Genomic DNA, 15,634 nt, shown 5'->3' with positions numbered 1-15,634 from the left:
GACAATTCACCGTGGGGACTTGTCGCGCTACATGCATTTCGATTGCGTAAACGTTATGTTGACATATAATAGTCAAACTGCCTAAAATATGACTTTTAGCGAGTCGTGGTACTGCATTTATGATATGTGTAGCCATTCTCTTGCAACTAAAGTTCGTTTCAAGGCGTCAATAGCGATAATCTGACCGTGGTTGCTGTAAATAACGGTGAGTTGTGTGATCTGCAGCTTCGCATACGATTTCGCCGAAAATATTGTAAACTTTATTTTAATTATTGAATGAAATATTGAATAATATTAATCAAATATATTGTAAACTCTCGTCCAGATAAACAGTGAAATTTCTTTTTTTATGACCAGATATTATATTATGATAGGATTAAATTGCGTTCTTCAGTTCGGATTTGTTGACTTGTATTTCCGGTGTTACGTGATCACGGCGATCAGCTGATAATGTTTTCTGAGATGGGGGAAAACATTGTGTCATTGGAAAACTTGAGTTTACTAAAAATGTTAGTAAATTTTGGGAGCCATGCTTTAACCGCACTATAACCAAGCGCTCAATAACGAGGGAACACTGTACGTAACAACTTGTAATGTGTGTGAAAAGTCATACGAAAATACGCTATTTGAAGGGGGCGTGGCCTAAATGTAAATGTCCGGTTGGGATTTAAAATTTTCCGGACCCCTGGTTACAAGTATGCAACTTGCTGTTTTTATTGATTGCTTTTGACGAATGAATATTGATTCTTTAGGTCAGTATATAATTTTATTCAAGCAAGACAACATTTTTTTATTTTTGTACTAAAATAAGAGAGTCAAAGCAGTTGAAACTATTGAATGTGGAACAGATAGATTACAAGATTTTCAATCATGCTAAATGAATGTTGATGTGATATCTATGACAACTACCATATATCGCTGTGTTTAAGGCAAGTTTTTCATACCTAAAATTGCCTCATATACAGGGTTGAAGAAAAGAGTTCATTATATATCTGGACTTAGTTTGTAATCTATTTCGTTAATTTTATTCAAAATTTCATTCAACATTGTTTATATTCATTTCGGCAAAATCATATGTGAAGTGATTGGAAGATCACACAACTATTTACAGCAACCACAATCATATTACCTCTAATGACGCCTTGAAACAAACTTTATTGGATAGAGAATGGATATATATATCATAAATGCCATACATTGACTCGCTAAAAGTCATATTTGTTGTAGTTTGACTATTATATGTCAACATTAAGTTTTCGCTATCGTGAGCGCGGAAGCATCAACGGTGTTTGGTCAAATCGTTCCATACGGAAAAAAAAAATCTGGCAATAGCAATCAGCTGTACCAAAGTGCTACACTTATGGTTATAAGCATCGACTTTGAAGGCTTGTACAGGGGAGGGGGTCACCTTATACGTGGGGGGGGGTTAGCTTTTTTTACGGTGATATACGGTATGTCAGAATATCGCAGCCTAAGTCAATCCCTGCCGGTAGTGTTGCCAATGAAAATGTCTGATTGCATTCCAAATGTTAAAAACAGGTTTCCACAAAACTATATTCATACGCAATAAAAACTTTTGCGTCACAAGTGAAATGATGGGTCTGTCGGGTTAACAGAAAAAGAACTATTTTTACAAATACATTTTCTCCCAGATGTATCAGTGATTCAGTTAAGAAATACTCAATAATAAAACTTCAAGAATTTTGATGTAATGATCAGAAGAAATTGAATCTGAACTATTATTTTACCAGGAATAATATATTCCAATATCTCAGTTGCACCTTTCACAACATACGAGGGGATATCCAAAAGTTTTGAGCCTCACACAGAAAAAGTAAAAGAATTGGATTGTTACTACTTTATTTTTCAACATAGTCCCCTCCCAACTCCACACACTTGTTCCACCTAGTTTGCCGGTCACTGATGACCGATGTCAACATTCTGGTCCCCTAACCAACCCTCCACAGCAGCAGTTAGCTCATCGTCATCTTCGAATCTCCGGCACCAGAGGTGTTTTTTCAGCCTGAGAAAGAGGTGGAAGTCACTGGGGGCTAGGTCTGGAGAATAGGGTGGTTGAGTGAGGAGTTCGTAGACACATTCTTGCACAGCTGTCATTGCAACACGGCTCGTGTGGACTGGTGCGTTGTCCTGGTGAAGCAGAATCCCACAACGGATTTTTCCACGGCGTTTCACCTTGATGGATTTGTGCGCCTGCTTCAATAACTTGGCGTAATACTCCCCATTCATTGTGATGCCATGGGGCAGGTTTTCGATGTAAATCACTCCTTTGCTGTCCCAGAAGATGGTCATCATAATCTTCTTGGTGGATCTGGTGGCTTTGAACTTCTTTGTCTTTGGAGAAGTGGCTTGTTTCCATTCCATTGACTCCAGTTTGCTCTCCGGATCATAATGATAAACCCAGGTTTCATCACTGGTTACAATCCTAAAATGAAAATCATCTGGGTCCACTGATAGTGACCCTTGATAGCTTCATGTCATCTGTAAGAATTCTCGGGACCCATCTGGCACACACTTTGGACATGTGGAGTTTGCCATGAATTATATTCATGTATGGATCCATATGATAGGCCTGTTGTTTCTTCTAGCTCATGGAGAGTAATACGGCGGTTTTCCATCACTAGTTTGTGTACAGTGTCAATGTTTTCAGGGCTGGTACTGGTTGATGGCCGTCCGGACCAGGCATCATCTTCTAAGCTCTCTTCGCCACGCTGAAATTCCTTCACCCACCGTTTGATAGTTGCAGACGATGGGGCAGACTCTCCATAAACTGCAGTCAATCACACTTCCACCTGTTTGGCAGATTGACCCTCTAGGACAAGGAACTTTATCACCGCTCTGTACTCAGATTTGTCCATTTTGCCAATTCACAAGGGCTAGGTCTCTTCCATGAAGTGTTGTGACAAAAAAATTGCAGCCAGCAATATGTTTCTACATAGCATCTGTAGCTAAGACATTCATGTACATCAGGTGTAGCGCATTGTACCATTCGACCAGGAATACTGTGTGAGGCTCAAAACTTTTTGATATCCCCTCGTACATTAAAAATATCAATAACCATAAGCTTAGCACTTTGGTACAGCTGATTACTATTGCCGGATATATTTTACGGATGGAACAGTTTGACCAAACACTATTGACACTTCCAGCAATCTTGCTATTTCAATCATAAAAAAACCATTATGTAGACAGTTTATAGTCCAACTACAACAATGAGTCAAAGTATGGCATTTATGATATGTGTATCCAGTCTCTGCCAAATAGGGTTTGTTTCAAAGCATCAACAACAGTAATATGATTATGATTGCTGTGAATATATAAGGTTAGTTGGTGTGACCTGTTTACACAAGACTTTGCAGAAATTAATCTAATCAATATCGAATGAAATTTTGAAGAAAATTGATTAAATAGATAAGAAACACAAGTCCAGCTATACAAAGAACACTTTGCATAACTAGATAGTGTAATAACAGGATTCAATTGCATACTTCAGCATGGATTTGTTGACATGGTATTTCCAGTGTTACATGTTTACAGTGATGTCTTTGCCTTAGGAAGAGAACATCAGAACTCATTGTAGGTGTGTATAATGCGCACCCCCTTCAACACACCTGTATTTTCTGGAAAAAAAGTGGGCAGTATACTCAAGAAAATAAGGTAGCTGACCAAACCTGTATATTTATGCCCATCATTTGCACTCATGAGGCACTTAAATGTTGCCATTTTCCTGCCTAAACAACAGAGATAAAGACTTTGCTGTTAATTATTTTAGTGTTTTACAATAAATCCTTTTTTCAAGACAAACTAATTTGAGCAGTGTTTCATGTTAACGTCTTTTCATTTCAACTTATTTATTTATTTTTTAAATCATTAGAGTTAGTGATATGAAAAATTATTTTATCAGAAAAGTCAGTTTTATTTTAATATTTTAATATTTTTATTTGCTCTTTTTCATGTCGGCGGATCTGTAAACCAAAAAAGGAATTAATTGCTCTGCATACGGTGTGGAAAAATACATGCCTACACGCAATTTCATACCTGTGCCTTGAACCTATTTAACTTAAAAAAGAAACTTAATGCATTTCCATTTGATACTTCTAATGACTTCACTTATGATTTTGGACCCGTGAAGATCAGGGGTTGAATAGGTCTTCAGCAACACATGCTTGCTGTAAAAGGCGACTATGGTTGTCGTAAGAGGGAGGATCGGGTGGTCAGGCTCTCTGACTTGGTTGGTGCATGTCATCGATCCCAAATGCGTGGATCGATGCTCATGATATTAATCACTGGATTGTCTGGGCCAGACTTGATTATTTACAGAATCATATAGCTGAGTGAGGCATTAAACAACAAACCAACCAACCAACTTATGATTTAGAAAAAACAAAGAGCAGTTTCAAACATTAAGTGTTCTGCCTCTTGCAACCTTAATAAGGAAGTCATATGAACTTCCGGTTTAATGACCCAAAGCACATGTTATATTATTTCAAGTTGAAAATGTGGGAACTAAGCCGCATAAAGATGTCATACCAACACATGGGGATGGTTCATTACAAAAAGAAGCAGAACACCAAAAAGAACCTTTCCAGTGGCCTTGAATTGTTGAAATTGAATGCAAGTAACTCAAAACCTTTCCACTTAGATGGCCCAAACAAAGGGTGATATTTATAAAACTTCATCCAATACAGAAAATACTTTACAGTAAATTTAAAAAAGTGCAGTGGAGGCTTAGAAATTAAGAGAAAAACCTTAAGTGTTGGGATGCTTAATTATCTTATTTTCATGACAACATAACATCCAGCTTCCAGCTGTTGAGATGAACAAATGAAAAACTATCAGCATTTGAAAGTAAATCTCACCAATTGCTGTTGTCCACAGCATCCCCGAACCCTGGTGTATCAACTGTGGTCAGTTTCAGCTGAACCCCATTTTCCTTGAGAAGCACGGTTGTTGTGTCAACCTGCAATATGTAAAATAACATATAAATAACTTGAAGTTACAAGCAAAACACAAAATTATTTGCAAGCCTTTCAAAAACAGACGCAGCCCTCTCACCACCATTTCTAGAAGACCTCAGATATCATTACATACCACAATGTGTTTTCAGTGTGATAACATTACCTTTTTAATAGTTCTGGCTTATGCTAGTATGCTCCAAGCTCTGTATCTTGTATTACAATGCTAGCCCACTGAGATACCATGCTGCAGTTTAACATGAATACCCAACAAAGAAAGTATACTAACTCTGAGCTGACAAGTCCTTGTTTATAGGCAGGGTAAAAAACAAGTACCATCCTTTAACAGCTTTTGCTCTCTGGGCGGACGCTCTACCACTAGACCATGGAGGCGGTCTGTAGATAATGAAGAGGCCAATTGATGTTTGTTGGTTTTGATATTATTTTGTATGCATACTGATGTATTGTGTTGAGTTTACAATTGCTTTCTTGAAAATGACTGCTGAAACAATGAAAGAACTGAAGAAAGTGTAATACTTTTTGTCTGACTGGAAAAGTGAATAAACATGTGAAAAGAGAAAAGTGAAAATGTCACAGTATGTGACTATATTTAGTGACACAGAGAAGTAAAATTCCTGATGAACGGCAAAAAAACTTTTTTGTTTTTATTTCAAAACTATTTGTGTGTCCCCTGGTTTCATTGAATGTCCCAAATTCTCAGAAAGGAAGAAATCATTAGGACCCACTTTTCCAGTTTCTGAAATGAATACTGCTTGAGGCTGGTGATTATCCAGTTCATAAAAGTCACATCTCCGCTGAGGGTGAGGGTTCAACGAACATTCCCGCCGATCTTTCCTGTCTGATTGGTGTCGGTTTAAGTTTGACTGAAAGATACCCCCGTGAGGACAATAGTACTCTCTTTGAAATATCATGTAGACTAAGTGTGATGTACTAAAGCAAGGCATGTACACTAAGAGCAGTAGATATGATCTATACCAAAGCTTGAATATCAGACTAAGAGAATGTCGCTGATAAAAGCCGGGATGATGTAAACAGTTAAAACGTCTCTGAACCGATAGGAGTAATGAACAAGGGTGATGATGACAACTCATGCTGATGTTGATCCGCTGGAAAGCGTATCAATGCTGATGTTAATGGCGAACCTAAGGAGTGGCGCATCAATGTTGATCCCCTACTTGATATCGACCTTTGGGATCATCAGTTTGATATCAATCTGCTTGTCAAAGTTGATCTTCCTGTCGATGTCAATTTGAATCTTCAGATCAATAATGCTCCTCATCACAATGCCTATCTGGCTGTTGATGTCGATCTGGAGAGGAAGTGCGCTTGCATTCCAGACTCCCGTCATCCTTCTGGAGAAAGTGACATCTACTAACTTCTTAATCGCTGGTGAGAGTCCTGGAGAGAAACTCAATCCTGTGAGGGTCAGTATTTAGATTTTTACATTGTTCATCCCTATTGAGTGAGTGAGTGAGTGAGTGTGGTTTTACGCCGCTTATATCACGGCTGGGGACACCAGAAATGGGCTTCACACATTGTACTCATGTCGGGAATCGAACCCGGGTCTTCGGCAAGGCGGTTCATCCATATTGGATACGGGGAATAGAAGTCACCTCCCTGCTCAAGGTAATGGTGGCCTCTCTTCGGTAAGTGCTGTAAGTCGATCTGTGGCTTGCGGGGAGGTATTAACTTGGGTGTTGTCATTAAACATGGACCGGACCTTGAGATCCCGGTAGAGAATAGATCTTGAGTAATCCAAACTTGGCGTAAGAGGTGACTGGGTTCGATTTAAATTTTGGCAGGGGAAAATGAAAATAGTCCATCGTACTGCCGTTGAATTAACTTGTTAGGTTTCTTTGTGGCTGATGGTCCAAGCTCTGAATCTTTAGATAATGACTTTGATCACAGGTGTGTGTCGTGCTCTTGACATACCGTATTTGACGTATTAAACACCCATGGCGCTCTCAAATTTAGAAATAGGGGGCTCTTATTAGAATATAATTTTGGTGAAAGAGCTGAAAGATCGTAAATTTCGTGGTTTATGCTGACAGCCTGAAATGATACAAAAGAAAAGTCGGTGCGCATTATACACGACAGATATATTTTTCCAGAATTTAATAGCCTGTAATTAAGAGTGCATAGAACACATGAGTGCATATTATACACAAATAAATAAGTCTTGTGTACATTGATCAATCAGAAGGGTGCTAATTGGGATGGTTCACTAGCCAATATATTTGCAATTATAGCCGTGGGCGCTTATTATGTCGAATACGGTATGTGAATATAGTTGTGAAATACTTCCTCTTAGAGATGCATACTATAATATCGATACCAATGTTGATTAGGTACTACACTTTCATGTTGATCGGAAAGTAGATCATAAGATGTCGATCCTGATGTTGATCCGTAGGCAACAGGTATGGTTGTCGAAACTCAGGAAACAGGTTTCGATGTCTATCTTGATGTCGATACATAGGAAATTGGTATCAATGTCGATCCCTCGGAGGTGTACAGCGATAGTGATCCATAAGCGGCTGTCAATTCGGAAGAGGGGGAAATCAATATAGACCCACATGTTGATCTAAGTAACATCCAGTAGAAGCATATGCGTAGAAGTCAGTATGTCAATATCGATCCGTAGGCGAGGGGTAATGATGTCGATCCAAGCACGGATGGCAATACCGGTGTCAATGTAGATCCTCTGTCTGATGTCGATCCATATGTCGCAGTAGATCTGAATCTGGAGCTGAAGATCCGAATCTGTCGATCAAGACCTGGCTTCATGTCGATGATGATCTGAGGTTCGATTGATCAGGATCCTCAGGTCGATGTCGATACGGCTGTCAATGTCGATCTGAATAGGGAGGGTGCTTGGGATGAAAAACTCCTCTCGGCTGAGGGTCAGGACATACTGGGTGGCTTGTCTATGATGTCATAGGATATTTATCTTTTGGAATATTGTGATGATCCATGGTAGCCGGTGAAGAAATCACTTAGGCGTTGTTAGCGTACAGGAACCAGGTGTGGTCGTAGATTTGGAAGGAATGTCATCTTTCAGAAAACTGACACGGTATCGTCCTCCAACCATAGCGGCGTGACGGTAGATGCCTTGAGCTGATTGACGACTGAAATCTTAGAACGGACTGCTGTAATGGGGGAGTCTTTTGGTTTCTTCATAGTGGAAGGCCCATGTTCTGTATCTTTAGAGACAGAATTTGATCGTTGGTTTACGGTTCTGACACTTGCGGACATAATTAAAATTTTACTTGGATAATTGAGAGCACAGTGAACATCGATGTAATGATTTGCATTGGCCGGTACAGTCACAATATAAAGTATGTGGATCACTAGTTGAGAAAGTGCGCTTCCACTTCTTGCCATCCTGGTGTTTCTCCCTCGTAATCTGCACTATAAGATGTTGTGTTCATCGGAGGAATAATAATAATTAAAAAAAATAAAATAATTCTCTACAAACTCAAACACATCCCCACACTGTGGCAATGAGAAACAGCATGATGTAGCAGGTTGTGTCAGGTCATCAGGCGCCGATTTCTCAAAACAAACATAAGTTTTTACTCAGATATCAAAATGGGATTTCAAAAATAACTCTCCTGAGTGTTGATGGGGGCAAGAGGAGGCCAAAATGGACTGAGGATGAGAGGGGTGAGGTAAGGGTACAAAGCACAAGGAGCAGCCATGGGAGGACACGATCGAGGTCCAAAATGCCGTAAGTTAATGCACATTGTTATTACAATGTAACGTTGAATGTGGTATCTAAGTATAAGGTGGAAATTGAATTACCAGCTAGGGTACACTTAACCTTTGACAACAAGAACCGTAGCATGTCCACATGCATCCTAGCTGTAAATACTGCTGTCAAGTATTTTCAAAATTTCAAGTCATATTAAAAGGCACTAGTTCACCGCTAGACTGATCTAGATCTAACTAGAATGTGTTTTTACTCAAAAACATATATCTTTGCATTCCATTTTGTTGATACAATAGTTCCAAGTTATTACTATAAAAGTGTTTGCAAATCTGAAAAACAATAATAGCAAATTATAGCCTGGAAAGATAATGGTTTCATGCAGAAACATTCATTATAAGTTAAATAACTGTCGAATTTTAGCATGAAACAAATGCTACTTGCTTGAGACTTAGTCAAAATTGTTTCCATGGAAACACAACAAATACCCAAAATTAAAAATTGAAAAATATGAAAAGGCTATAGTAGAGCATATGGTTATTGCACATGTATAGTTTCATGCAAAAAATATTCATTAGTTTGAGAGTTATAGCCTAGAGTTTTTTTAGTCTAAGTTGAAACAAAAAAACAAGGGTCATCAGTAGATGTCAAATCCCCCAGTCCCTACAAACTGGAAAGAACAAATCATCTGACTGTTACTTTAAGTCCAACTTGATGAGAGAATTTCTATCCAATCTGTTTGTCCGTATACAGGAGTAGTTATTGAGTGATCAAAACTATACTTCTATGTCAGGTACACAACAGTATGAACAGAGTCAAAATCAAACTTGCTGCCATGGAAAAGGAATTTTATTTTTCTTCAAAAAATGCCTTAATGGCAAAAGGCACCAATTGACAACCTGGTCTTTGTGTGTGCAAAGTGCCATGAAAGAATACCTGTTAGTTTTAGAGATATGGTCCAATCAAAACTATACTTCTATTTCAGGTACACAACAACAGTATGAACAGAGTCAAAGTCAAATTTGATGCCATGGAAAAGGAATTTTATTTTTCTTCTAAAAATGCCTTAATGGCAAAAGGCACCAATTGACAACCTAGTCTTTGTGTGTGCAAAGTGCCATGAAAGAATACCTGTTAGTTTTAGAGATATGGTCCGATCAAAACTATACTTCTATGTCAGGTACACAACAACAGTATGAACAGAGTCAAAGTCAAATTTGATGCCATGGAAACAGGATTTTTTTTTAGTTTTTAGAAATTCCTAAATAGCAAAAGGCACCACTTCAACCCCTAATTAATACATGTATCAAGTTTGGATGAAAAATGATGAATAGTTGTTTAGTTCTGCTTCAGAAAAGACAACTGCCTCTGTTTCAGCTAAGCTAACTTGTGTCCATGAAAACAGGGAAACATCAAATTTTGAAAAATTCCTAAATAGCAAAAGGCACTACTTCAGCCCATGGTTAATACATGAACCAGGTTTGGATGAAAAGTCTTTCATGGTTTCCAAGTTGCTCTCCGGAAATGAAATACACCATCCCCTTTCGAGACAAAGTTCAAAAATAAAAATAAACATTTCAAAAATCTGTAAATAGCAAAGGGCACCACTTCAATATCTGTTGGATATTTGTGCCAATTTTTGCTTTGACATAGACATGGGATAGAAAGTAAAATAAACATTTTATATGTTATTCCAGATAACACATACATGCTGCCAGAAGAAATGATGCAACCATTTTTCCTTGTTGCCTCTATGACACTTGCCTTTAAAGGTAATATCACAAGCTTATCTCCAGACAAAAACACAGAAATAGAGGTGCAATAAGGGTTAAGCCCAAGAGATCATGCCTGTTAAATTTTGTAAACAAATCTCTGTAAAACTCTGTACTTACACTGACAGTCTTCTTGATGCGATGTGAAGGACCAGGGTAGTCCCCACTGTACAAGTCAGTGAGGAAGAGAGAATTGATAAGTGTTGATTTTCCCAAACCAGATTCACCTGCAACATACAACAGATGTTAATAAAAGTAAATTGCATCATGGTTATTTGATTAAATATACAAAGGAAAGTCATTTTACATTCATTATTCACTATACGAGTGAACCAAATCTTCCACCTTCATCGTTAAGAGATGTGGACACTTGGACAGAAACCTCTCTAGGATGAATTACAAATACATCTGGTGACACATCTGTGGCAGCCTGCTAGAAAGGTGCGAGCCTGCCTGCCTGCATTCAGTCATCAATTCAATGACCCACTTAGAATTTAATATTAGGTTTCTCCATCTCCATGCTGACATAAAGTCCCAGAAATATAATTCTCTTATTCAAAAGTATTTCCACAAAGACAAAATAAAACAAGCATGAAATACTCATATCCCCCGTCAATATGACATGTCTGGTTGTGTGCAAGCCATTAGCCCCTGGTGTTTCTTGCCATCTGCAGTTTACGATAGAATATGTAACTGTATTTGTGATGAGTTATGTTATTACCTACAATGATCAGGGAAGGAAGGGAGTTCTTACTTTACTTAGAAATCATTGAGAGCAGGGGTTATCAAGAGGTGTACTGAGAAGTACAGCACCAGTCATTTGATGATCTGAGTAGTAGACTGGCATCCTGGAAAGCCACAGCACTGGCATGATCAGTAAAAATCAAGTCCAATGTAGCTCCAAGACAGTGAGTTGGAGAGTAAATGAGTTGAGTCATTTTCTGCACATTAAAGAAATCTTCAAATTTCAGTTTTTCACTCCGATCACGAAATTCCCAGTAACTAGGACATGTTCACATTCATACTGCTTGGAGAGATCCTGAAGTTTCTGCATGAACAGTAAGTGAATGTGAAAACTGTATCCATGGCACCTTTAGAGGAACACACACATAAGCAATGCAGAACTTGCCCACAAGAAAAGAAATGTATTCAGTACTGTGAGATGACATTATATCACATAGCTGGACAGTGTTCTTGAAACACAAACACAGCAAATACCATGTGTAGTGCCTCCTGTATAGACTTGATATCCTTGGAGGTTTTAACTGTAATCATTGTTGCGAGTTTCTGTAAAAAACACAAAACATGAACCCCACAGACAAACTTATCATTCTTCACATCTTCAAAATAAGCACTGAGTGATCAAACATTCAAGTGTTCAAACATTCAAGCGAGAGCGACATTGAGTCCATCACCATGACTGTTCTCTACAATGTGTGTCCAGGTGACCATCCTTTCATTCCACATTCTAGTAATATCATCCAGTGCTTTTTTTGTTTACTACAATTAAGTGTTCATCAAAACCTATAAGTTTTAGGCCTTTCCTTGATCTGACCCCACTGAGCATTGTATACACTAGACCAGACTGGGCTTTAAATTTCAAGTCAAGTGGTATTCATCTTAATTAGGTATTTATTAGGGCTGCAACAAATACACAATGAGGCTAATACGATTCGTATCACGAATACGAATATTAATTCACGAATACAATAACAAGTCAGCAGTTGATGTATTTTTGTAATATTCAGTGAAACATAAACAACATAAATTATTTGACATGGTTTGTTAATTATTAATATATTCTACATTTATATACTGCACTAATCAAGGTACTAGTATCTGTTCAAATTAAATATTTTAAGAGTGTTGTCTCTGAAGAAATCTAAGAATTTAATATGTTCTTATGGATATTTTTAGGTACAGGGTATGTAAATGCACATGCTTGCATATTCATAAATATTCGATTCAAGCGGCCACAAATAAAGAATTTAATTCACGAATGGATATGGTTCCATTCACAGAATATGTGAGTGAATCGTAACAGTCCTAGTAATTATGGTAAAGGTTCTCAGACAACTCTGCATGGATCTTTTTATAGAATGTGTAAATGATTTCTGAGATGCCATAGAGACCTATCTATGTGCCAAATTTTGTATAAATATATGTCATGTTTTTTTAGTTGTGCTCCGGAAACGAAATGTGACGGACTGACAGAAAGATGGACGGACAGCACCCATTCCAATGTCCCCCTTCCACTTCATGGCAGGAGGTAAAAATCCAAATGGAGTATAGAACAATCCTTAATTTCAGGGACTAACCAAATTTGCAAAATACTCTAATTTGTTGCAATTACCGTAATTTTGTCAATGTCAACATTCATTTCTGTTTACATGCCACTGCCACTCAAATGGCATATTTCTGACCACTCCCTTCAATCTCCCTCTTCCCTTGGTATCCCTCCTCTCCCTAGTGTGGCACCAAGACTATGCTTTAAACTGCTTTTCCTTTTCTTTGCATAAAAATGATGCAATTTGAAATGTTGGTGACTTCCCACTTTCAGTTGGTGAACAAAATAACACACCTTTTCAAGTAAAACACAGTAACTTTTCTGATTCGGAGAGATCTGCTAAATATCAAACTTAAAAAGTGCAGTCAGAATTGCCTTTTATACCTTTCTGGATTCCAATGCAAATATATCTGTGAATGGTTTATGCAGGGATGATTCCTCTTCACAAAGCCGTAACCCAGAATATTGCGTAATTTGGAGCTCCCACAGCTGCCATTCATAAACTTTAAAAAAGGGAGAGAGGCTGTCCCTGGGGGTCACCCACCTCAGCTGTAAACACTAGTGGACAGAACAAGATTAACTGATAAAAACAAGCCAGAATCTCCCTTGTGAGCCCTGCAGATCTGGACAGACATGCCAAATCATTCTAGAATTGAGTTGGACTCCTGTGTAAAAAGGTTCTCTAGGTATGGGGATACACACTACCACCCCCAGAACAGTTTCATCTAAGCTAGAAACAGGCATCCACATTTGCAAGAAAGGTGACATTATGTTAAATGCACACTTAGTTGAAATATCAAGTGATACATTTTTGTTTTCTGTTTATGTTTTCTTACTGTTCGGAGGAAAAAAGTCACTGTCAAAAAAAATTAAATTGTTGAAGTGTTCAACTAATTGCTCATCAAAGGCATGTAAAATGTATAAAATGAAGACAGGTATTACCGGTATTGTAAAGGAAAATTCAAATACAAATAAGATTGTTTATAAGGGCAACTTTGCACTTAACAATATTCCAGCTACCTAGCTGACGGCGGTCTGTAAATAAACGTGTCTGGACCAGACAATCCAGTGAGTGACATCATGATCCATTGGGATACAATGACATACATCAACCAAGTCAGTGACTCTGACCATCCGATCCCAAAAGTCACCTCAACAACAAGCATGGGTTGCTGAAGACACAGATCTTCACTATTTACCTATGATCTTTTTCATTCACACATAACAATACACAAGCATAACTGTAATTGTTTAATTGGTTACAAGTGTTTCTGGAAATCTTGGCTGGCATTTGGGACTTTCCAGATGATCTGCACTCACGGTTCATTGGCCATGAAGATGTTTTTTCAAAATGTGGGGTGGGCTGCCGCAAGATGGTGAATTTTACTCCAGTAATCGAAGATGGGCCTGTACTTGCAGCCTTAAGTGTATGAGGAAAGATACAATGTTTCTTAATGAAAGATGGGTTTCTTGATGGCGTTGATGGCAGGTTCTAAACGTGAAACAATCGGTCGAAAATACTCAAAACACAAGTAAGTAACGCCATGTGTTGTGATTTAGTGTGTGTCAAAAATGAGGAAATTTACGATGTTCATAAGTTCCAGGAGTCATTTTCAGTCATTTTACTTTGCTTGGAGGATATCATAGAACTGGGAATTTCCCTCAGAACTGAAAACCATGAACATGATGAAGCGTATTTGTGTGCGTCATGTATTTTGAATTTTATTTGACTTCAAATTTATGGTTGAAGAGGAGGGACATATATGTGGCAACCAGAGGGCTTATGCAAATACATGTAATGTATGTAAATAAGTGTTCTAATGAAACCTTGTGTGAAAAAGAAATATTACGAAGCAGGGTAGACAACAGAAAAAAATTCGACTTGGGGATTCCCAAAGAAAAGTAGGTATGGTAAAAAACTGTGTAAACGTCAAAAGGTTAAGTTTATACAGTCAGGTACCATTAATCCGACATTGTTGGTTGCATATGATTATGCCGGATTAACGAGTATGTAAGTAGTTAATTCAGTTGTATCAACGTTCATGATTGAAAATCGGACAACTACATGATGGATAACGATACACACACATTGTAATAAAAACAAGTATTTGCCACAAAGTGACGAAATGTCCCCCGCCTGTATATACACCATAGTACCAAATATGAAGACAATCCAGCGATTAGTTCTTGAGATATCGCAGCAACACCGTTTTCTAACTCCAAAAGGAGATTGCCTGCTGTGACCTTGAAAATGGGGTCAAGGTCACCAAAACCGACTGGTGTCTGCGGAGTCTGTATATACACCATAGTTCCAAATATGAAGACAATCCAGTGTTTAGTTCTTGAGATATCGCTGCGACACCGTTTTCCAACTCCAAAAGCAGATTTGCCTGCTGTGACCTTGAAAATGGGGTCAAGGTCACCAAAACCGACTGGTGTCTGGAGTGTCTGTATATACACCATAGTTCTAAATATGAAGACAATCCAGTGTTTAGTTCTTGAGATATCGCGGCAACACCATTTTCCAACTCCAAAAGCAGATTTGCCTGCTGTGACCTTGAAAATGGGGTCAAGGTCACCAAAACAGACTGGTGTCTGCAGAGTCTGTATATACACCATAGTTCCAAATATGAAGACAATCCAGTGTTTAGTTCTTGAGATATCGCGGCAACAAACAGGTGGGAAGTACGGATGGACGTACGGACGGACAGACGTACCAACGGACGGTCGTGATTACCATATCCCCCGCTTCGCACTTTCGCGAGGCGGGGGACACAAATCAAAAGTGAAAATTTCATATTGTTATGTTACATTGGTAGTTTCAAATCATGCAACCTCTAAAGCTGAAAACAAAACTACGTTTGCGGGCTGT

The 15,634-nt window shown here is 38.3% G+C and overlaps 1 protein-coding gene across 2 annotated transcripts in view; it reads right to left on the bottom strand.

The window, feature by feature from the left end:
* Nucleotides 1–15,634, bottom strand: part of LOC139454192 (septin-7-like) — a 133,805-nt gene that overhangs the window by 95,727 nt on the left and 22,444 nt on the right. For both annotated transcript variants that reach the window (XM_071235760.1, XM_071235759.1), the window contains exons 3-4: nt 10,596–10,702; nt 4,878–4,978 (exon numbers count right to left, since the gene is read on the bottom strand). In XM_071235760.1, coding sequence (XP_071091861.1) covers nt 4,878–4,978; nt 10,596–10,702 — 208 coding nt within the window. The remainder of the gene's footprint in view (nt 1–4,877; nt 4,979–10,595; nt 10,703–15,634) is intronic.

This window comes from Haliotis cracherodii, unplaced genomic scaffold, assembly GCF_022045235.1.
Source record: "Haliotis cracherodii isolate W230 unplaced genomic scaffold, xgHalCrac1.p SCAF_10, whole genome shotgun sequence".
In the NCBI taxonomy this organism is placed as follows: domain Eukaryota; kingdom Metazoa; phylum Mollusca; class Gastropoda; order Lepetellida; family Haliotidae; genus Haliotis; species Haliotis cracherodii.
This window is presented reverse-complemented; position numbering and strand designations above follow the sequence as displayed.